This window comes from Biomphalaria glabrata, chromosome 6 (assembly GCF_947242115.1).
Source record: "Biomphalaria glabrata chromosome 6, xgBioGlab47.1, whole genome shotgun sequence".
In the NCBI taxonomy this organism is placed as follows: domain Eukaryota; kingdom Metazoa; phylum Mollusca; class Gastropoda; family Planorbidae; genus Biomphalaria; species Biomphalaria glabrata.
In genome coordinates this window covers 20,649,158-20,673,400 of record NC_074716.1, presented here as the reverse complement: position 1 = coordinate 20,673,400, position 24,243 = coordinate 20,649,158, and the positions used below count along the sequence as shown (strand labels likewise).

Below are 24,243 nucleotides of genomic sequence, written 5' to 3'. Positions count from 1 at the left end.
GAACACTATTCTTATCATTTTAATAATCCAAATGCAGGTGATTCATAACATAGAGATTCCTAGCTGATAGATTTTTTAAAATCAAAGACTTGTAAATGGAAAGCAAAACATCACACACAATTTAAATATAAAAAAAACATACTTCAATGATATTTGATGTAAATGTATTTTTTTTTGTTTAAGTCTTTTAGGCAACTTTTATCAAATATATCATTTCATGAAAGTCAGGCAAAAAAGAAAATACAGACATAATACAAATTAAATACACCATGTTTATCTTTCATAAATTCTCCTGAAACTCTTGATACTATTTCTAGAATAATCATGTAATCATCATAAATCAACACCTGCTTTTTGACCAACACTATTATTATTTTATATAGCCAAATGAAATACAAACGTCAGTGATAATGAACAGAAACTATCCAAATTGTATGAATCAACACTTTAGCCCCAAGTTAGAGATAACTCTACTTGTGGGTGTACAGGTAAACATGGATGATAAATAATATCACAGATTCTGTTTATTAGCCATAAAATTTATTGAAAAACTTATTCTCAAGTAATGTGATTCAATCTTGTCTCTAGAATAAACATAGGGTATTCTAATTTTAAAAACAAAATTTTGAGCTCATCAAATAAATGTAATCTATTCAAGGTTAAAGGATAGATACTGTAATATCTATTGCAACTAAAATTGTCAATACACTAGGATTTCAAAAATAAAAACTGTCAGTGAGAAAGTGAATTTATATATTTTTTAAATATTTAAAATATCTAAATAATGTTAAAATCAACATTCTAATATGTCAATAATAATTAAATTTTGTTGGACCAAACACTATTCTCTCAAAAACAAATAGAAAACTATAAATTTATAAAAGATAATAATCTTAGGACAATTAAAAGTATAACATGATATATAAAATAATTTAGCTTGAAATATATAAATATATATATTACATTATTAACATTCTCTTGAACTTTGCTCTAATTATTTTACTGCAATAACATTTATGACTAGTTATATATATATATACAGAGAGAGAGAGATTAAATGTTTTGTATGTAATATAAAAAAAAAAAATTATAAATTATTATAAATATTCATTGAGGTTTTAATATTTGCATAAATGTTAGCAAAACAATTAGAATACCGGTACTAATTTTAAAAATGAAATACATAAGTTTTCATATATTGAAGTTGATATTTTGTTTAAATTTTTTAGATCCATTTGATGGTGTAAAAAATGCACACAGTTCAGAAATATAGACAATTTGTTTCTCTTTACATGCTGGATATAGAAACATATAGAAAAAAAGAAGTAAATAAATTATTCCTAGGCAGAGTTTATTTTGGCTCTTTCAACAAGTCCAGTACATCACTAGAAGCATTAATTTGGAAGTTTTCAAGATAATTTCTACTGTTTGCATCAGCATTTTCTAAATAGTATCGATAGTTGACCATCATGGTACATGATCGATTAAGACCATTGAGTGAAGTATCAGCAAGGAAATTTATACGCCATAATACAGCTCCATTCCCAAGGTGAAAATTTGCTAAGAAAAAAGGGTTAAAAATCTCTTACTCAATTTATATAAAACTTAAATAACAGGATCAAACATAAATTTCTTTATAGCCCTTACTTAAAACAAGTTTCACTAAATATTAATTGGTGCCACTTACTTGGAAAAAATAGTCAATACTATATATTAAGCTCTATCATTGGTTTAATTAAGCAAATTTATGTTTGAAACCTAACAAAACAAACATTTAACTGAAGCATTTGGTTTTAGGTTTCAAAAACACCTTCATCTAATCCAAGCATATCCTTTGCTGGATATAACAAAAAGAAAAGAAAAACTTACCAACAGGATTCAGAGCAAGGTTTCGTCTCTTTTGTTTATACAAATACTGAGCACAAAGTCTCATCAATGGCACTTTCATGACCTGTGTCAGGACAACAAAGAGAATATCATTGTACACAAGTATAGTAGTGGTCAAATTACAATAGGTTTTAGTTGATTCTTCTATCAAAATGATGAAAAGTTGAAACTACAATTAACAAAACTATGTTTAACTTTGACCCACATTTAGCTAAAGTTACACCAGTATTAAACTAAACATAAAAACACTCCAGGACATTAGAGTAAAAATTAAAGTAAAAGTATCACGTAAAACACAAAAAAAAACATAATTTACAAATACAAAATCATAATCTAATAAAACACTCAGAAAGATCCAAAGATAATGGCACATTTCAAACTCCATATCCTAGGGAGAACTCAAGTAAATAACTCTTTCTTTACAATTACCATTTGAGCATGGAAATTGTTGCCTAAATCACCCAGGAAATCCAATAATTTACAATTACCCTTTGAGCATTTAGAACAATATATTTATGGTGATAAAATGTGCAACATATTAACTGGAAACCATGAGGTGATGGTGACTATGTCAATTATGTGTTAATAAAGAAATATATTTGATAAAAATTATCACCTGCATTAATTCTTTATCTCTGTACCACTCATGTGATACAATGAGGTGCTTAAATTTATCCAAAGGTGGACTGCTACCTAACCATTTGTATCTGGCTAATGCTTCCATCTCACTTGGGTATAAAATAGGATCACCTGCTTCTGAACCTGGTTGTAAAAACAATTCATATTCTCTTAATTCAATAGTATATTATTTTTCAGGAACTGTCCCTAGATTATTAAATTCATCTATATAAATATTCTGCTCTTATGATTTATTACAAAATAGCTACAAAAGTTTGAAACTTGGCATATACTAGTAGAAAGTTTGAAAAGGGTTAACAATAAGGTAGGAATTCATTGTACAGGTTCATATGCATAGATTTTCACAGCTTAAGTGCTTATATTTTTGTATACAAGGTGTCTAAAATAAAAAAGAAATGACTTTCCACTAGAGTTTTCAGCATGATTTTTGTTCTGATTCTAGAGATGTGGATATAGTGAAACCAGAAACTCTCCTAATTTGCTTTGAGAAAGTAATCTACCAAACTTGTTTATAATGCTAAGAACAATCAAATGGAAGTTTGGTTCAAGAAACAAAATAGTACACTTAGAACAATAATAGTTTTGGTCCTGGTGGTCTTGGTTAACAAAATTTGCTGGTTTCATTAATCATTGGTCCAATTCAACACATTTAGTTGTAATAAAAAAAAAATAGATGAATTGATAAAAAAAAAAAGGTTCCTAAACTGCAGGGTCTGGATTTTGAATTAAAATGCTATTTAATGAAGGATTTGTAAAGTATCTGTGAGTAGACTCAGCTATGTGAAGGTGTAAGATATGAAAAGATTGGAATACATTGATTAAAATGATGATCGAGAGCTAAAATAGCTATACATAGAACATGTGAGGGTTTGTAAACAAGAAGTAGAACTTCAGGGCATTTTGCTCCTGTGAGGAATTAAACTTGGCTGCATAGAGTCAAATTGTACATTCTTTTATGCAGTTGTTTGCACTCATTGCTAAAAAGAGCACAACAGCTGACATTTATCTGCTATAGAGGCTTGATATTTTAGGGGAAAGTGAAGATGGATGGTAATTGTGCTGGCTATAGAAACAGGTGAACAAGTATGCCCATAGCAACAGGCGAGCTTTACATCAAGTATGGACACAGCAACAGATAAGCTTCTCATAAAGTGTTACCACAGCAAGAGGTTAGCTTTACATCAAGTATGGGCACAGCAACAGATAAGCTTCTCATAAAGTGTTATCACAAGAAGAGGTTAGCTTTACATCAAGTATGGACACAGCAACAGATAAGCTTCTCATAAAGTGTTACCACAGCAAGAAGTTAGCTTTACATCAAGTATGGACACAGCAACAGATAAGCTTCTCATAAAGTGTTACCACAGCAAGAAGTTAGCTTTACAGCAAGTATGGACACAGCAACAGATAAGCTTCTCATAAAGTGTTACCACAGCAAGAAGTTAGCTTTACATCAAGTATGGACACAGCAACAGATAAGCTTCTCATAAAGTGTTACCACAGCAAGAAGTTAGCTTTACATCAAGTATGGCCATAGCAACAGGCAAGCTTTACATCAAGTATGGACACAGCAACAGATAAGCTTCTCATAAAGTGTTACCACAGCAAGAAGTTAGCTTTACATCAAGTATGGACACAGCAACAGATAAGCTTCTCATAAAGTGTTACCACAGCAAGAAGTTAGCTTTACATCAAGTATGGACACAGCAACAGATAAGCTTCTCATAAAGTGTTACCACAGCAAGAAGTTAGCTTTACATCAAGTATGGCCATAGCAACAGGCAAGCTTTACATCAAGTATGGACACAACAACAGATAAGCTTCTCATAAAGTGTTACCACAGCAAGAAGTTAGCTTTACATCAAGTATGGACACAGCAACAGATAAGCTTCTCATAAAGTGTTACCACAGCAAGAAGTTAGCTTTACATCAAGTATGGACACAGCAACAGATAAGCTTCTCATAAAGTGTTACCACAGCAAGAGGTTAGCTTTGCATCAACTATGGCTAGAAAACTACTAGATGGTTGGATATGCAGAAGACAAATACAGATGCAGTCTTTAATGCATCATGCCACTAGACTATCTGATAAAACTGGCCTCTACCAAAAGACAAAACATTCAACGTTTTCACCACCTTCCCCCTTGGTGTCGCCCAAACATTGAAAATAGTGGACCCATTAACCAGTAAGCTAAGGCATTCATTTAAGGACCTTCAAATACTAGCACTGAAGACCATCAATGCCTTCAAGCCAAGTGCCATTTTTGCATTTACTGATGGGTGGGCATCAATAAACTCTGGAAGAGCAGAATATGGAGCCTACATTGAGTTTCTTGGCTCAGTTAAAATCTTTGGACATGTGGTAGTGTTTGCAGTTTTGATGCAGCGATCTGTGAAGCCTTAAAAGTTGATGACTCTCTACTAGGCTAGGGACATGTAAGAGCAACACAGAGTCACTTAGAACCTATACTATAGGCTTGGCAAAGTCCTGAATCATGGCCCCTCCAATACCAACACTGTCATCATGGCTTCACACAATATAAACCAAAGCTATGGCACCTCTGTAATAATGCAGTGGGTACAGAGTCACATAAGTGTGACTGGCAACATAATTACTGACTCCTTGGCCCACAAGGGAGAGCTAACACCACCTACGGAGCAGGGTGTGAGTTTCCAACATGCTCTGGCAACAATCCAAAAAATAGAAGCACATCGGGTGCCCTAATCACGTTTCCCGATGGTAGAGGCTGCCCAGGCCTGAGCAAGCTATTATAGGACTGTGCAAGACAGGCCAATGTCCCATGGACTCATATTTCACACAGCTCAAGTGAAACTTCAACTCACTGTGCCCCTGCTGCAGGGAAGAACAAGAAACCGTGTCTCATATGCTTTTTGATTGCCTCAGACTTGCTGATCTCCGTCTTGACAGGTCTGGGAAACCACAAATCCTCGACCTGTATGTTGACATACATACATGTACTTCGCAAAACAGCAGGGTTTCTGTCCAGGGCTTTTGCAAGAGATGATTTGAACCCCTCACTCACATGGAGTTTGATGATGATGATGATCAACTATGGCCATGGAAATAGGTTAGCTGTATAGCAAGTACCTCATCAACCCTTAGGTCTTTTTTATTTTCATTTTTTTAAATATGTAAATAGCAAAATATGAGAAAATATTCCCACCTCTTCTATTTAGATTTAAAAGAAGCCAATCCCTGAAACCTGGTATAGGTGACAAACTTGAGAACTGGCTTAAATCTGGAAACTCTGACTTGAGTTTTGAAACAACAGATTTGATTAGATAGTAACCTAAATCTATACCTTGTAAACCTAAAAAAATAGTTAGAAAGAATATAATAAATTATTGTTTAAAACAAAATCATAAAATATTTACAGTTTTTTTCATTTTTCATTAATATATGAATCAATAAATTGGAGGGCTATAGTGTTCTTTTTTTCTATTGGTAAGTGAGCTAAAAAGTAATCAGTACTTTGTGCACAAATGAAAAAGTCCAGACAAAGACATGACTATTTAGAAAGAGAATCTTCTGCCTCAAAGTAAGAAGAAGTCATTAGGGAGTCAACTGTTGTAAGACAAGAGAAAGAAAGGAATCCTTCCTCCTGCCTGATAACTGGCCCATGGTCCGGGAACAACACTGGCGAGTGGGTTGTTGGTCTGAAAAGTGAATAGGCAGAAAGGACCAGTACACCTAAGAACTAGGCTCTATGTGTGAAACCTTGGCTTGACAGTTATTGTTTGTGCTGCTATTCAAATAAGCATCCATTATCTTTTTAATTCACTGAGTTGCCTCTCTTAAAGTTATTACAATTGACTGGACCATTTACCTTTTTGTGTAGATGTTATAGAATAAAAAATGGCTGCTTTCACTAATTCTGGATCCTCAGTGTCAGAGTTGAAATTCATGTTATCAGAGTCACTTTGCCTAACATTCTTCTCATCTAGTCCTGAAAAATATTCTAATCCTTTCCCTATAGTCTGGTCATCAGCTATAGATGAGTATCTCAATCTGACATTTCTAAGAATACCCTGAAACATAAACATACACAGCATCTAGATGCAGTCTTGATGTGAGGGTAATATTGATACTCATATATGGATCATGGCATATTGACACCATCTTGATGGATTAGGGCTTAACATGAACAAAAAAATAGATACAAAACATATTCTGATAAAAATAATTAAAGTATGTTAATGTAATGGGCTAGAAATTATTTAAAGTATGCATTAATTTCTGTCGTATATTATTTCCATATTTTATGCCATGCTTTTAGGTTTTTTTTGTAACGCACTGAAGCCACATTTGCAGAAGTATTTTTCTAGGGAAAAAAAGACAAGGAAGATAACTTTTCACAACTTAACAGACAATCTTTCATACAAGACTTAAAGACAAGTGAAAACATGAAATCAGAAGCAATTGAAAATAATAAAAAGTCCAGAATGGAAACTAAAAAAAATAATAACATTTTTTCCCAAAAACTAACATATCAATCTCAAAATAAAATGGAAAATGAAACAAAAAAATTATGATAAAATTGTAATAGATATAGGTAGGTTCAAACAAAATAAAAAAATGAAAATGAAAAAGTTCAAATAAAAAATCTTTGAACTCATATTTTAATTTCCATTCTTCTACTAGAGAGTTCATTTTTTTGTACATCTTCTAAAAAAATTGAATTTTAGGATTTTTAGGGTGCCTTGAACCCAGCCAACTCTTATGGATAGCAGAAATTAGTTTGAAAAAAGTAAAGGAGGTTGGTCATTGTACTACTGGCCACATGACACATGTAAACACTGGGCTATAGAAACAGATGACCTTCACATTATATGCCCCAACGATTGCAAGGTCTGAAAAGAGTACTTTACTTTTAGTAAATCATTTCGTTTGTTTTTGTTAACAACAACTAAAATACAAAATAGTTTCAAATATAACAATTTTTTTGTAAATGTACAAAGCTTACAAACTCACTTGAATACTTGACGAGATCTCCTGGGTCAAAGCTGTATGTAATACTACAACAGGTTCTCTGGGCATACTGCTGTGAGTAAATATATAGCAGCGTCGATAGGGACCCACTCTCCTCTTTATATCTTCCCAATTTTTGACTTTGTGTACAGCTTCATACATTGACACCTGAGGAGAGTTGAATCTTATACAATCATCAATAAACAAGAATTTTTGTCCAAAATGGTTGTGGTCTCATTGGGCTGACTTGACAATATGAAGAGCATAAAAAAATCTCTAACCTTTTCCACCAAATCGCATGATGCAGTCCACGTAATTCTTTCTAAGTTTAACAATCCAACAGTGAACCAGAGCAAGAGGAGATCTCTCAATGCTGTGTTTAGCTCTTGATAAAGGACACCATTCAATTCAGTCTGATCCTTCTGTCTGAATTTCTATTATAAAGTTAATAGCAAGCATAAACTTAAGCTTGATAATAGTTTATATATTTATAGTCATTACATCCCAAAGTTCTCATATTTTGATAATTAAATTCAACTATTTTAGCAGATCAGAAAAAAAAGCTTAATTTGCAATAATAAATCAATAGGTCCATTTCACAAGTTTATACAAAATAATCTATTCACTAGGTAAGAAAGGTAAAACTATGATGACTTACAAGAACATCTGCTCGAAGATCCACCAGAAATTTGACTCCATCTTTTACTTTTCCAATATGTGAAAAAAGAAGCTTAAATTTAGGTTTTAAGGCCTGACGCATTCTTTCTGATGATGCTAGTATTTGCATCTGTCCCCTGTCCTATATAAACAAATTAAAAATATTTAAATACAATTTTTAATTTCTTTTTTTTTTTTAAGTTGATGGATTTTACAAGGCTATAAACTATTTTTAATTTAATCACATGATGCAGTTTAATTGAGAATCTTTTTTTTTTAATTCCCTAAGATTTTAAAATCATTTTACTGATAAGAACAAATACTGTCATTTTTATGCAAATTTGAGATAAAATGTAGCTATAATCTATATATATAATTCTCTTCTTTGCTTAACAGTTTGGATGAGCAAGAAGTAAAGGAAAGATCACTCTCTTATTTCTGCGGATAGTCACCCCACGAAAAAACAAGAAGGGGGGGGGGGAGAACAAGAGGGTATTCACATGTTGCTGGACTGTCAAACCCTTCCCGTTCCCATCCCCCTTCGTCCTTCGGGAGGTTTGGACCAAGAAGTAAACTATCTTCAACTCTGAAGAAACATCCAAAACATATAAAACATTTTACAAATAAACATTTTACAAACACTAAATAGCAGCGCCAGACTTAACCATTGTGACCAACAAGTCATGGAAAGAGAACAAGTAATCTACTATGTATATTCACCCGTCACTAAATAGCAGGGCCGGACTTAAGCATTGTGCAGACCTATGCGAAACGGATTTCGCGGGGCCAGGTTTGGGTAAGAAAGCAACAATAAATGAAATTTAAGAGTTTATATTAGAAAATAAATTCACCTATGCATTTCATTCATTCTTTACTACCTACAGAATTATTTTACGAGCCTTGCGTGTAGCAAAGTCATAAAGTATATCATAATAATTCTGTTTCCTACATAGATCACGCTCAATAGCATGAATTACCAAATGTTTCAATCTGTCTTTGAGAATTAATGACCTCAAGTAATTCTTCATTAGTTTGAGGCGCGAGAAGCTTCTTTCACCAGATTACACAATTATGGATTATGCATAATGCCGTTTTTATTTCGAAGCAGGATGTTTTGGCGCCGCCGTTTTGGCCCCGCCGTTTTGGCGCGAAGGTCGTTTTGGCGCCAGCCGTTTTGGCGACGGGACGTTTTGGCGCGATATACATTATGTACGTTTATTGTATTATTTCTTTTAAAAGAATTATTCATATCTATGTTTTGCATGAGTGTTTGTGTTAAGACATATTTTTCACGTATTAAATGTAAATGTGTGTTTGTGTTTCACATCATTTTATTTAATAAACATTTTGGCTTGTGTATGTGTGTTTATTAAGAGGCACACTTTTATTTTCAAAAAGTTTTTTTAAGATATTACTTAAAAATTTAAAAAAAAAAAATAAAAAAAAATGAAACGATGATAGACTAAAAATTGATGCAATTATTTGTTTACATTAACATTGGTTTATTTAATGACTTTGGTATGTAGACTTTGGGCCGCTCTCGGAATTAAAGATTAAGGATTATAAATTCGCACCTAGGGATGTCAAGTGGAGTGCTAGAAACAGATTATCGTCTTACGCGTGAGAGAGGGGAGGGGTGGAGGAAAGAGTATATACAAGGAGTGAAATGTGAGCAGAAGAGAGGGGGCGGGATAGGTGTCACATGTAATGACCATTCCCAAGGAGATGATCGCCAGACGCATGACGCCAACGACCAGTGCTCGGTGCTGGTCTTGTCTTCATTTGTTTAACTCTACCTGCGTCAATGCGAGATGTGTCACCCAAATCACCCCTACCCAATTTCTCAAAACATATCTTTTCAAAGTATCTTAGTGTCGTGAATTTGTTTCTATCTATTGTCGCCCAGAGTGTTTGTTTATATTGGTGGATTCACGTCAGAGTTTGTACTGACCACATTCCGAGTCTTGATCTTTACTATGTGTGGAGTTATTGTCGTCATTCAGCGTAATAGAGCGTTAGATGTTTTGTTATATTACAGTGTGAGACTTAGCTAATTCGTATATTACACTAATGTCAAATAAAAAACTAAATCTTTTGGAAAGAAATCCAAAAATGTCATCCAGTGCGATTAGCAGAACTCACATATAGCATGTCATAACCATTCAGGAATCTGACTTATTATAGGCCTATATTCATGAAATAAGCAAAACCTTTATAATTAAAAAAAAGAACAATTCGCTGAATGGTGTTAGAATTCATACTATACATACAATATTATGGTAGAGTGAAATAAACATTATTATAAAAGTTACGTGCTTATTAAATTATCGTCAAATGATATCTCGCGCCAAAACGTCCCGTCGCCAAAACGGCTCGCGCCAAAACGTCCCGTCGCCAAAACGGCGGGGCCAAAACGGCGGGGCCAAAACGTCACGTACCGTTTTTATTTATCGAGCATTGGATTGGTGAGTGACACCCCAAAATGACAACTTTTGTTTATATATTTCCAAATAATGTAAATTACAGTTTGTTCAATGATTTGACAAAGGAACAAAAGAGTTCTTGTGACTATTTATTTTTGTGATCTGTGTCTTCTATCTTATTTGTGATGGTAAAATGTTAAGGTCATGGTGATGTCTTAGACTTCAAATTATAAATAGAAACTGTCAAGAGTTGTTTCGTAGAGCAGTGCTGCCTCTTAAAGCTTTCTTAGCAATGTTTACCTCAAATAGGTGTCCAAGTATCTTACTAGCAGCACTTAGAATTTTATTTTAGAAGTTTATTTTTATTTTTACAAAGATTAAATCAACTCACTCTGTCTGTCTGTCAGGCCAAAAGTTTGTACACATTATTACTGTAAATGCATTAGTAAATTATTTGTAAAAGAAATTCTAAATCTGAGATTTACATGCTGATTCATGATTAACTTACTTCATAACTAGTCTAATTTAGATAATATGACAAATGATAGCATAAGAAGAAATCCACAATAGAAGATATTAGTCCTGGAAAAAAATCATAAAGAAAGTACAGTGAACTGAAGACAAGCTCCAATCAACACACACTAAAGACCTACTCATAGGCAAGCCACATAGGACTTGCAGTAACACAGGGACCTTGCTCATTCAAATTTTAAACTAATTTTTGTTTCTATCAGAAATTGTGTAGTTACAGGATACACCAAAAGGACACAATGAAATATGTTGTTCTAGTGTTCTTTTAGATAGACTCAACTTGATGTCATTTCTATTGACCATATTGTCATTGTAGGTGAATAGAGTGTAGAAGCATGTGAGCATCATTTCTCTCAATAACAACTGTCTTTTAATGCTACTATCATATGTTTCATATTGATGCCATTATAAATTTGTTACAGTACCTATATTCAGAAATATCTTCCTAGTATTTTAAGTTTGAAAAAAAATCAAGAAATGTTACCTATACTGAATCTAGACAATATTTTAAATTTTATTTATAATTTATGTGAATAGTAAAACTTGTATCTGTGACTTGAAGTAGTCCCTCTTTTATACCAGCATTATTTTAGTTGAAGTTATAAAAAACTTGATAGTTTGTCATTTTATATATATACATATATATATATATATATATATATATATATATATATATATATATATATATATATATTATAAATACTAATAGACACTTTATACTCCATCACAAATGCTGAAACCAAAAAACTGACAAAGTCTGGGATACTTTCTTAAAAACACCTTCTTCATAAAATACTAATTCATCATAAATAATAGAATTTATTTTTTGTTTCTCAACCTTTTATTTGTAGGGCTTTTGTTTGACCTATCTTTCATGTTCTAGCATGCTCAGTGTGCTATGGTCTAATCTCTTTTGGACCTGTAGGGGAAGGGGTACCTGGGAGAAGGTTTCTGTGTTGCCTTTAGTCCCTCAGCAAACACAACCTAACTCAAGTTGGGATAGGAGCTCAATTCCACTAGATAAGTAGCCAAGTTGTTTTTACCAGACACATCCTTATCATAATGCTTTCATAATGTTAAACCATTAAGTTAAAGAGTAATGTTTACATTTCACACTACTGAGCTTGCTCTTTCTGTAATGTGTACACATGGACTTTGAGCAGGAGGGGATTTTATCGCTGCCACCCAAACAGAAAAATAACACTGAACACAAAACCCACAATGCCATGTGGCTATACCTAAATATTGGAAAGGCTACATGACTCAACCCTGAGGAAAAAACAGAAACCAGTGACCCTGAGGCAGTTTACAAGAAGAATCATATTCAGTTTAAGACTCAAAGTAACCAACAAACACAAAGTAATATTTAGATGAATTTTCTACTGTCTATAAAGGAATATATATGTAATACAAACACTTAAGACATAGTTTTATTTCAAAGCAATTTATGAATCTAATTCTCTATTTTTCTTATTTTTGACAAGTGTAAAAATAATGCAGTCTATTTATGGTAAATTAAATTTAGAAGGTATCTACAAAGAATGTTATCAACAGAATTTTTAAATTAAATTCTGAGATCTTTTTATCTTTGAGTTATTTACCTGACCAGAGAGAGCTGCATTTAGCACAGCAACCACATTTTGAGTGTCTATTCCATAATTTCTAGCCAGGTTACATAGCAAAATCTCTTGTTCATCTGGTGAGATGGTTTTATAATATCTGATGAAGTTACTGCATTTTTCCTTAAAGAATACAGGGATGAAATGGAAACATTGGTTACTCATGCAAAGTTTACTGAAAGAAACATTTTTAAAAATTCCTTTTCCACATTTAAAAATATATTTTTAGATGTTTACCAATTCAAGCATAATTTTTTTTTTTAAATGTGTAGATTACAAAGTTGAAAGGGTCACTATACCATAAATAATGTTTCATGCTCTGTATGCCAGTTTGAACAGAAAGACACTTTCTTATTACATATATGGAAACATAAATCTAGTAGACACTGCTGAGTTTGTATTTCCATGACTTTTAAAAGGGAGGATTTGTCTCTAGCCCTCACTCAAACAATGATCAGCAACTAAAATCTGAGTTATTAGTACTTTTATGACTGTCTTTTGTGCATGCTAAATATTCTAGAGCAAACACAATTTTTTGGAATATTGAGACAATTAGTGAATTAAACTTTATTTTTTTTAATGCACTTAAAAGTGTTTTAAATGCTTTTTTTTTTCAATAAATTTAATTAAACAATCATAAATTACCTCTGATGTTAAGAGATTGGCATTTATATCTGAAAATGTTGTTTGCAAAATGTTATTTCCACTGTGAACTTTTTTCCCATTGATTAGATATGTCAACATATCTAACTGACTAGCTGACTGTCTCTGGGATGCCTGAACAAAAGGAAATAACAACATAACCAATACATTTTAATCTACACTTCAATAAATATTTTCAGAAACAAAATGATAAAGGAGTTAGAATGAGACAAACATTTTTTTTTTTTACGTATGTTTAAAAAAAAAAAAAAAAAAAAAAAAAAAAAAAAACTCACAATGCAAAGCAACAAAACATATCCATATTTATGTATAGATATTCAAATACAATTTATAAAGGCTTGTATTGTACCTAACTTTATTTAAGTCCCTGCCCTCTATTCAAACCTAGCGATTTATAGGGCAGATGATGTAAACACATTGGCGGATCGGGAAGGGGGGGGGGAGTACATCTACTGCCCTTCTCACCAAAACCCTTTGAGTGGAAGGAGGGGGGCGGTCCTATTTTTATGGAGAAATCATAGTTTGTGAACAAAATTAGTTGAATTACAATATAATTTTTATATTATGTCACTCCACTCTGGTATCAACCGATTCAGTGTGTGTGTGGGGGGGGATTGCATCTACTGCCTCCCCACTCTAGCCCTCTGAATAGGATGAATAATGAGCTGTAGATGTCAGGATAATGTGTTTCTGCAGCAAAGAATGCAAAAAAAGGCTTGGCGTTGGGGCTTTGCCCCTAACCCACTGGGGGAGCCTACAGTGCTCCCCCAAACCCTGTACTTGTCAACATGACTTTTTTTTTTTTTTCCACTTTGAGAAACACTGAGTTCTGGATCCGCCAGTGTGTAAACATCATCTGTTTCTGTAGCCAGCAAAATGACCAACCATATTTACTTTTCCACAACTTATGTAAAGTACCCATTAGAGCTGGGAGGACTCAGAGGTGCGCAAAGATCCTGAAATAAAAAATCCCAGTCTTCACAAGGATTCAAACCCAGGACCCCCAGTTCAGAAGCCAAGCGCTTTACCACTTAGCCACCATGCCTCCTAAGCTACTAAAGAATCATTCATAATTTAAGTTTATGGACTAATGGGCAGGGGATGTCCATGTTACAAGACATGAAAATATTCCCAAAACAGATTCAACACCAGCTGCGATAACTTATCATCTTGTACATTCTATTTCTTGCTATGGATGTCCTTACCAAGCTAATATTTCACCTAATGATAATATTTTGGTAGCTTTAAGCAGAGACTGTCACAACATATTTGTTCTTCGCTTGAATATCTTTGTTAGGCTCAATAGAAAACATGGTAACACAGCCAATGAAACAAAAACCTATAAAATTTAATATCCCCTCTCCAAGTACAATGCTTCAATGTAATAAAGTGAATGTATTCAAATAAATGATTACTGAATTGAATGCTTCACAATTAAAACTTCCTCCATTCTTTATTTAGTTAAATATCAGCTCTGTACTTCTGGAAGCTACAAGAAAACATTTCCATTTTCTAAACTGATATATATATATTTTGTTTTTGGAAATCCCTGCCTCCAACTTTCTATAGCTGTGTCTGTGACGTTGCATCATAATTAAAATTTTACTTACATTAATGACCAGTTTCAAGCCTGTCACTATTTTCTTTGAACAAAATGCAAGAGCCATGATCTAATAAGTATAAATTGAGAAAAATAATAATATATTAGAGTCTTAAGTCATTAATAGCCATCAACAGCATATCAATATAATAAATAGGATCTTGGAACAACTAATAGCAAAAATACATTATGCATATTAAATTGTTTTATTTTTTTTTATTTCAGTAATCTAACAGAAGCACGATATAGACGATAAAGTTAGACGAAAATATCTTATAATAATTATAATGTCCTAGAAACATACAGACTCATAATGATCAGCAATGTTATGAAAGATAATTTCATATTTTGATTTAGATTTGATGGTTATTGCTGACAAGCCAATGTTTGGGGGTAGGGGGTGAGGGGCAGGGAGCTCAGACAAGTAATTTTTCTGATTAATGAATAACAATCTTAATAAGGTTATTAAATTTTACAATATTTACATAGATACTTTATGTAGAGTTAAGTCTTTCATCACAAATCATTGTTAGGGTTACAAGATGCCTGCATGCACATAGGATGACAAAAAGAAGGACAAATGAAACATGAAAAAGTAAACTTTAAAAACTTAGCTGAGACCTAGAGTGTCTATGAAGAAACATGTCAGTCATTTCAGAGCAGTTCAACTAGTACAACATCATTTCTTAGACAAAGCAACTTTTCACATTAGTTTTTTATTCATAATGATTTTTTATTTGCGATTTCAACCCAACCTTTTTTATTTTAAATAATTACAAGATTAAACTTCTGTTTACTTTTGTGCATAATTTCCACCGATTCTAGTTACAACTGGTAAAGTATCAGACTTTAGATCAGAAGGTCAGTGGTTCAAATCTCTAATCGTACAATAACTTTTACAAAAAATAATAATGAGTTTTATTGCAATTAAAAAATTGATGATGTTTGAAAGCATCACAGAGACTTTTGAATATTTAAATAGAATGCAACAAGTCAAAGAAAACTCATATATATTGTATGTAGGACTATTTTCTAAGGTGTATAATTGTGTGTGTGTGGGGTGGGGAATAAGTGATATTGGTCATCAAAGTCATTAGCAAAAAATATGTGTTTAGGAGGAGTAGTGTTATGCAATTAGATGTACCAGATACCAGATGATAAAATTCAAGTGTATTGAGGAGCAGGGTGGAGGGCATGAAAAAAAGGAGGGGGAGAGAAAATATTGTTGAAATGAGTGCAGTTTTATTAAAAATGTGAACAAAATAAGGCACAATATATCAAAAGTTTTCTTCAAGGTACAGTGGAGGGAGCATGAAGAAAGGGTCCTCCAAAGTAAAGCTGGCTGGATAACATTAAAGAATGGAGCAGCCTCACTATTGATATACTGCTAAGAACAGCTGCTGGCGGAAAAAAAGTAGGGATTTGGTTTCGTGAACTGTCACAGCACCCTTATGACAAAAGTCAAGGGAAAGATGATGTTGAATAAGAAAGAAAAAATTATATAATTATTTTAATTAATAAATGGGCAAAGCCTTTTGGCCCACTTTGGCCTATGGGTAACTTAATAATGTTTTATATTATAAATATTAATATAGAAAGGCTAAGAATATAGATATCTATGGACATAGATGATTAGATTTAGATCTATCTGCTTAGGTCTACTTAGAATCTAGATCTAGTATAACTTTAGACTTTAGTAATATAGATCTAGTATTATTAGATTAGAGTACTATATTGTCTACAGACCAGTACGTTGAGTTACTTTTAGTACTTTTACTAAATTACTAACTACTAGTCTAGAATCTAGCTAGATCTTAGTCTTTAGATTATTATTATATTTATATCTATAGTAGTTTATTTAATTCGAACATTACATGAATTCAGACATTCACTGTTTTTGTGGTCATTAAATAATTATTTTAATATTTATTATAAAACTAGCACACTGTATAATGTGCTTGTGCATTTTCCAATGATTCTAACCCAATTTCCTTCCATTTAGCTGTCTTTTTATGTAAGAAAAACGAATTTCAAATTTGTTAGTCAGGTTGTTGTTTTTTCCTATGTTACCCGGATGACTTTACCTCTTCCTAGATTTATTTTTTGATTGGCTAGAGTTAAGACTATATTTGGTCAAGTCTATACTAATGAGTCCGGCAATATTTATTCTGTTTTTGGAGCTGATTTATTTGATTCATAAGCCAAGTTGTTTGATTCCATTAAAAAAAAAAATTAATAGGGTGTCTAAATTAAATTACGATTTTCTTACCAAAATTTATTTCGGACAGCCAGTTTTGGACATCACTGTTAATGATCTTATATTATATTTGTTTGTTTGTTGTTTTTTTAATAGAGAATAAATGGACAAATGTTTGGAGTGAGCTTGTTACATTGAATGAAGTTAAATGCTTAGATCTAGACCTACTAGAGATTTATATTGAGAGAATATAGAGGATTCAGTTAGGCAAGAATGGCTATCCTAACCTTTACTATACTATAAAAGATCATCTGTATTAGAAATGTATTAAATTAATAAACAAAAACCACAAACATTCAACACACATATAATCATGCAAACATAAAAACATGAAAAATCTTAATGATTTAATGAGAGGGATCTTAAATCCAACCACAAAGTCACACACTTAACGGGATGTACAGAAACCTCGTGCTGCTGAAGTTTATGTCATGTTAAGAGCTTACATAGAAATAGTATTTGGTATTATAAAGATGCCTGGAAAGATTTCCAAAGATATTGAGTATTATGAGAACTGTTCTGGTTTTCGAAGCTGACAGTGTCAATGGAATCTCCAATCGCGGAGCCTGGGGAGGTTGTCCCACTTGCCACCCCCTAAGGCCGCTACTGGGCATAGGCGTAGCCAGGGGGGGGGCAATAGTGTTCCCTTTTTCTTCTGAGGGATCTTAAAATTTAGTTAATGTTAATATAGAATTAAAATCTGAGTTTATTGGTGTCTAAATATAGAGACTGTCCGAAATAAATTATGGTGTCTGGAATCAAATAATGTGGGTCAAATTTTTCCGAATTAAAAATGAAAACACACGGCCTCTTGACCTTGATTTCCTTAAATATAATAACAAATATACAATTATATAGGTTAAGGGTACAAATATAACTTATTATAATATAAGTAGTCTTCCCTATTCTCCTTTAACTAAATAAGATTTTGATACTTCATTTTCTTTTCTATGTCGAACCATTGTAAAATAATGCACTGTCAAAGTCAAACTTTCAAATTTGGGCCTATAATATGATTCATGAATAATGAATATATGTATAGCCGGTAATCATGAAGATGAGCGTCAAAAATTAATGATTTGCCGAAAATTCAAAATTAAAACAAAAATACAATTAATAAATATAAATTTTTTTTTTAAAAGATTTTCTTGTAAAACAGAGAACTTTTATATTTATATGACATCAACAAAAAGCATTAGCGACGTCAATGTTGCTCAGCACGCTGCCATTTTGTTTACAATGATGTCACAGAGGTGTTGCCAACTTAGTATTCTGAGATTTTCTTTTTGTTACACTTGCTTAAACCGGTGATGCACGCTTGTTTGTAGGCGTAAATTATATAATTAATTATATAAACTCTTTTTTTTTCTAACAATTATATTAATAAAGTTGCAATAACACAAATATATGCTGAACTTGTTTTTTTTTTTGTTAATTTGCTTTTTTTTTTTGTTAAATCTATATAGCCTATATATATATTATGTTTTGTTCTGTTGTATTTGAGTCACTGGTAAAATAGTAATCCTGTAGTAGTTTCTAATATTTAGGTGATTTTGGCCAATATAGAGCTAGAAAAGATGACATTGTGACCCGCTTCTACTGAGCCACGGATAAAAGAATCGGCCATTTAAGAAGAAAGTCAAGCTGTAGTAGCCGTGTTAAAAAAAACAACGTAGAAGGAAATCCAAGTCTAGTAACTAAGTAGCTAGTAGTCGGTCGACCTGAGAGTTGTTACAAGTCTAGTAACTAAGTAGCTAGTAGTCGGTCGACCTGAGAGTTGTTACAAGTCTAGTAACTAAGTAGCTAGTAGTCAGTCGACCTGAGAGTTGTTACAAGTCTAGTAACTAAGTAGCTAGTAGTCGGTCGACCTGAGAGTTGTTACAAGTCTAGTAACTAAGTAGCTAGTAGTCGGTCGACCTGAGAGTTGTTACAAGTCTAATAACTAAGTAGGCTAGTAGTCGGTCGACCTGAGAGTTGTTACAAGTCTGGTAACTAAGTAGGCTAGTAGTCGGTCGACCTGAGAGTTGTTAGAAGATTTTAGAAAAGTAGCGATGTAAAGAGAAGTGATTAGGTCACAGTAGAAGTCACGTGAGAATTTAAGCAATTATTAAAGTCTGTATGAAGTAATTGACTAGTTTTATGTGTTGAAATTGATGTGCTCGTCTTTAATAGTAGTTAAGTATCTGAGCAACAAGCTGCTAAGAACATGTAGATTTCATTTCACATCAAGACATATTTCATTGTATATTTCATAGACAAGATATTTTGGGTGTTCATGGGCGCCCGCAGGTTTTTTTGCAGGGGGATGCAAGTTACCACCTATGGCTCAAAGTCGTAGCTTCAATTTTTTCCCCCGAGCATATTAAAGAAAAGAACTGGTGTCCCCTCCCCCCCCCCACCTATGCGATATTAATTTCACGGTAAATGCATGACGCGTAGGACGTATTCATCTTCTTTTTTGAAGTATGATATAAGATAAGAAGATAAATAGGCCTACTTGTTTCATGCTCTTGCATCGTTTTAGGATGTAAACAAAACAGGTTGAACTGAGCATTAGTATTGCTTGAAAAGAGAGATGTTAACGAAGAAAATAACGAATCCAGATACGGACAGTAAAGCAGTGTTCTTTAATAATCCCAAAATCAAAAAAAAAATGTTTTTTGCTTGGTGTGTCTGTCGACTACAAATTATCGGCAGCACTAAGTCATTACCTAGTTTGTCTGCCAATAGTCTCGCCTTCCTCAAGATGCCATCCCTGAAGTGTTCCTAACCATGGTCAGTTTGGTTTTTGATTATGTAATTAATGTGACTGCTGGTGTGAGCGGCCACTTATGCTAAGATGGACAGACTGCAACGTACAACACGGAAACTGGTTCAAGAACAGATGAATAATTGATTACAATTAAAACACACATCAGAAGCACACGAGAAGCAGGCACTGATTACAAATAAAGCAGTTTGTCTGGTTTCACTTATAGTAGGCCTAACTATTTTAAAAACTTGTTTCGGATGTTCCTTCAGAGTTGAAGATAATTACTTCCTAGTCCAAACCTCTAGCACGACGACGGGGGATGGGAGCGTGCAGGGTTTGAACCCTTGACCATCGATAAATCTAAACGACAATCCAGCGCCCAAACCGCACGACCAGGCAGCCATCCAACTTAAAGATCTTCTCAAATTGACAGCTGACTAGAATTTTTCATCCAGAGAAAAAAAGAAAATAACATTTTATCATATTCTAGGCCTTTACTAAATATAATGATAGCTATAATTATGTGCAAATGAAAAAAAAATCGTCACGACTACGTGCTACAGAATTTTGAATTGCAAGCCCATAATAAAGCGTGCATGGCCGGACATGAACTATAGATTAGCTTATTCCAGTTCATTACAATTATATAGCTTATCCTCATAAACTTTATTTCAGGGAAATCACTATATGCTAACCCTAACCTTAACCCCTAACCCAGACACCAGAACATAACATCTGGCATAGGTCTCTGTCACATACACGTTTGAGATTCAATGTGACATGAAGTGAGTTAATAGTCATTTGACTATCTCGTACCTTATTTACGAAGAAATAATTGGTCTGTATTTGACCACGGGATGAAAACCTCAGTTACCTTTTGGATTCCTGAGAGTAAAGAGATGTATGTGTGTATTGTGTAAGAGATACGTGATGTAATATAAATGGGTTCTAAGTGATGTATTTACATGGCTGGAGTTGCCAAGTTATTATGCACTATTTTATTATGATTATTAAACGTTTTGTCTGTTGAGACGATGCTTGCTTCTAAATATATGTGTTGTGGTCAAATTACTCAGTGAACATAGTGGCACTACGCAACAACAAAATTGATCAGGATAAAGTTATTTAATGTTTGCACAAAGAACATTCTAACAAGGCCAGAAGAGGCCCTAATGCTATACAAATAAACATTTGCGTTATCAGCATATGTCAAAGATATGACAGTTTCGAAACAGCTTATGGACCTGATGTAATCAGAAGAAAAAGGGAACACTATTGCCCCCCCCCTGGCTACGCCTATGCCCAGTAGCGGCCTTAGGGGGTGGCAAGTGGGACAACCTCCCCAGGCTCCGCGATTGGAGATTCCATTGACACTGTCAGCTTCGAAAACCAGAACAGTTCTCATAATACTCAATATCTTTGGAAATCTTTCCAGGCATCTTTATAATACCAAATACTATTTCTATGTAAGCTCTTAACATGACATAAACTTCAGCAGCACGAGGTTTCTGTACATCCCGTTAAGTGTGTGACTTTGTGGTTGGATTTAGCTCTGAGAATGTCAAATGGTAGCACAACGAATAACGTGATGCAAGAAAAATTAGAAAAGTAAAACTGCTGTAGCGTGCAGTCTTAACAAAAATTCTAGCGATTGTACAGTACCTTTAAGAAAACAACACCGCATATCGTGGGAGAACAGAGAAACAAACGAACAACGGTGATAGCCGAAGTCGACCCAACCATGCAAGTACATCTTCGAAGAATTAAGAACGCCGAGGCTCACGGCCATTACATCGGACATAGGATTCAAAACGAGCATATGAACATTATGGCATCAGAAGTAAAAGGGAACATTATTGATAAAATCAAACTTGCAAAATATTTTCCTGTCATTCTTGACTACACACCTGATGTTAGCCACAAAGAGCTGATGTCCCTTATATTGAGGTTTTTGGACGTATCCCAATGTTGATAACTTAACAGGAAAGGGGTTTGTCATGGCGCTTCTTGCTGCGCTGGTGAACGTTGGTCAGGACATCGCCAATTGTCGTGTCCAGGGATACAAATACAATGGTGTAAACTTGAAGGGAAAGCACCAAGGAGTTCAAGCACACAATATTCGCATCAACAATCGACCAGGGAACATGAAATGCACCAAGATCAGGAAACATGAATAGGACCAAGATGTCTGTGTGTAGTCGCTGAATGAACTCTTTATGTTGTCTGTTGTATTTATGTGTATTTTTCTGTTGTGTTGTCTTTATATGAGAAACGAGTCCTTGTAATCACAACAAATTTCCGTAAGGATCAATAAAGCAGTCTTAGTCTTAGTCTTTTGCGCTCTTCTTGCAGCGGCCATAATCTTAACCTTCAGAGTGTTTAGCAGAAATATTATTATGTAGTTTGTTGATTGTTCATGAACAAATGTCTTAATCATTAGTTACGTTGATTAAACTTTAAGGCAAAATCTATCATAAAGTACATTATGTAATGTAGTCAAACGGCCAATAGTACAGTACATACGTAAGGTACTATGTTTTGTAGCAACAATAAGACCTACAGCATTAGAGGCGGACGAGACATTAGCGTGATGTGATATGGATATATAGCCTACACTTACGGCTTAGGGCCCGCGCACTGCTAAGGCCGCCTCTGCCCATGCCTCCTTCAGTGAAGTCCAATAGGGCGTCGGCGCCATAGGCGCCATTATCCCGTTGATGGTTAGAAAGGCTTTTATCCAACCACCAGGCCTGGACATGGGGCTCTTCACCCCTGTCCTGTCTGAGGCCTCCAGAGTGTCAAAGTCCGATAGCCATCAACAAATACAAGGCAGGACTATTACAGTAGGCCTACAGACGCAAGTATCTTTTTTCCATAAATTGTGAGAAGTCACCTTCCAGGAGCTTCTTGAAAACCAGAAGACCACGGAAAATCTGTTATAAGTTATAAAATGGTTTCGTTTTAATAATTTAAACCTAGGATTAGAGTGGGTTCTATGATAGTGCGTGGCTCACTGCGGTCGCATAGGTTGCAGTGACCTAAGCCAGGCTCTGAAAAATATCGGCGTATGCTACTCACTGTATAATAAGCTTTTTTTTTTTTTACATAAATTAATTTCCCTTTTTAACATCGTTTACCGTACTTTCAAAATACAGCAAGAGAAATAAATAAATAGAAATCGCTAATTGACAAGCGTGAGAGACATAAAAGGCTTGGGCTTGTGATAGCTACATATAAAGAGGCTCAAGGTTCTCAACATCAGACTCAAATCAGAGTTGTGCTTAATGAGCAACTAAAAGCATTACTGAAAACATTGTCCCTGGATACCTCCCCCCCCCCCCCCAGTGAGCGTGAAAACAGATTGGACCATAGTGCTCTGAACATGCTATAAGCATGAAAAATGCTCTTTATGAAAATAAAAACTATTTAAAATAATATGGAATCTGGTCTAGCAATTCATAAAAGCTATTTTTTTTAAATCTCAATCCAGATCTTGTCCTATAAAATACAGACGTAGGTAATTCACACAAAAAGTATTTACTCAGAGAATGTAATAATTCATAATTCAGTGACAATGAAAAGCAACATCTATTCAGCACACACAAAAAAATGATTGCAATAAATCTTTAAAAAAAGAACTATTTTATTGTGGTCTAAATTATTTTGTCTAACATTAATACATCTGTACATAATGGGTGTTTCTCATTTTTAGTTGGCAGCACTTAATGATGCCAAAATTATTTTTGATAAACAAATCTGGATTTGTTTTTGGCCAGGAAGAGACAACAAGGAATGTCGCGAAAAATAATTTTTGATGCTCACATTCATGTTTACCTGTCTAGCCTACTATAGGCTATAGATCTAGATAGAGTCTAGTAATAAGTATACCGTTATTGACTTATTACTATGATAACTATGTAGATCTAACTATTATTAGTCTTAAGTTATTGGCCGTTATTATACGGTTATTATAATTATAGGTGTCCAAATAGCATTCTATAATATAATATACTCTAATATAGATATATTGCTTAGTTGGACGCTAACTTTAGTCAACTCAATGACACTAAACCTAGAGTAGAGATCATCTAGATTAAATGATCATGATCTAGTAGATGTAGCTTTAGTCTAGATCTAGACATCTAGAGACTAATCTTTGAGCTCTATTTATCAACAATGCAAAAATTGCTTCTTTCGATTGAAGAGCTAAGCCAGTGTGGCCAGT

The 24,243-nt window shown here is 33.8% G+C and overlaps 1 protein-coding gene across 7 annotated transcripts; it reads right to left on the bottom strand.

The window, feature by feature from the left end:
* Window positions 1–147: 147 nt before the first annotated feature.
* LOC106059919 (malonyl-CoA decarboxylase, mitochondrial-like) lies at window positions 148–24,237 on the bottom strand. Of its 7 annotated transcripts, none has more exons than XM_013217625.2 (12): window positions 24,091–24,237; window positions 15,020–15,079; window positions 13,392–13,523; window positions 12,729–12,869; window positions 8,175–8,315; window positions 7,798–7,950; window positions 7,520–7,684; window positions 6,375–6,576; window positions 5,712–5,858; window positions 2,504–2,649; window positions 1,870–1,951; window positions 148–1,560 (listed from the first exon to the last, which is right to left on the bottom strand). In XM_013217625.2, the coding sequence occupies exons 2-12, from the start codon at window positions 15,074–15,076 to the stop codon at window positions 1,352–1,354; spliced, it is 1,575 nt and encodes a 524-aa protein (XP_013073079.1). In that variant the 5' UTR covers window positions 15,077–15,079; window positions 24,091–24,237; the 3' UTR covers window positions 148–1,351. The 7 variants fall into 7 exon arrangements, with proteins under 7 accessions (XP_013073079.1, XP_013073080.1, XP_055889084.1 ...); XM_013217626.2 differs by having other exon boundaries at window positions 24,066–24,204; XM_056033109.1 differs by lacking the exon at window positions 24,091–24,237 and adding an exon at window positions 23,853–23,974.
* Window positions 24,238–24,243: the final 6 nt, after the last annotated feature.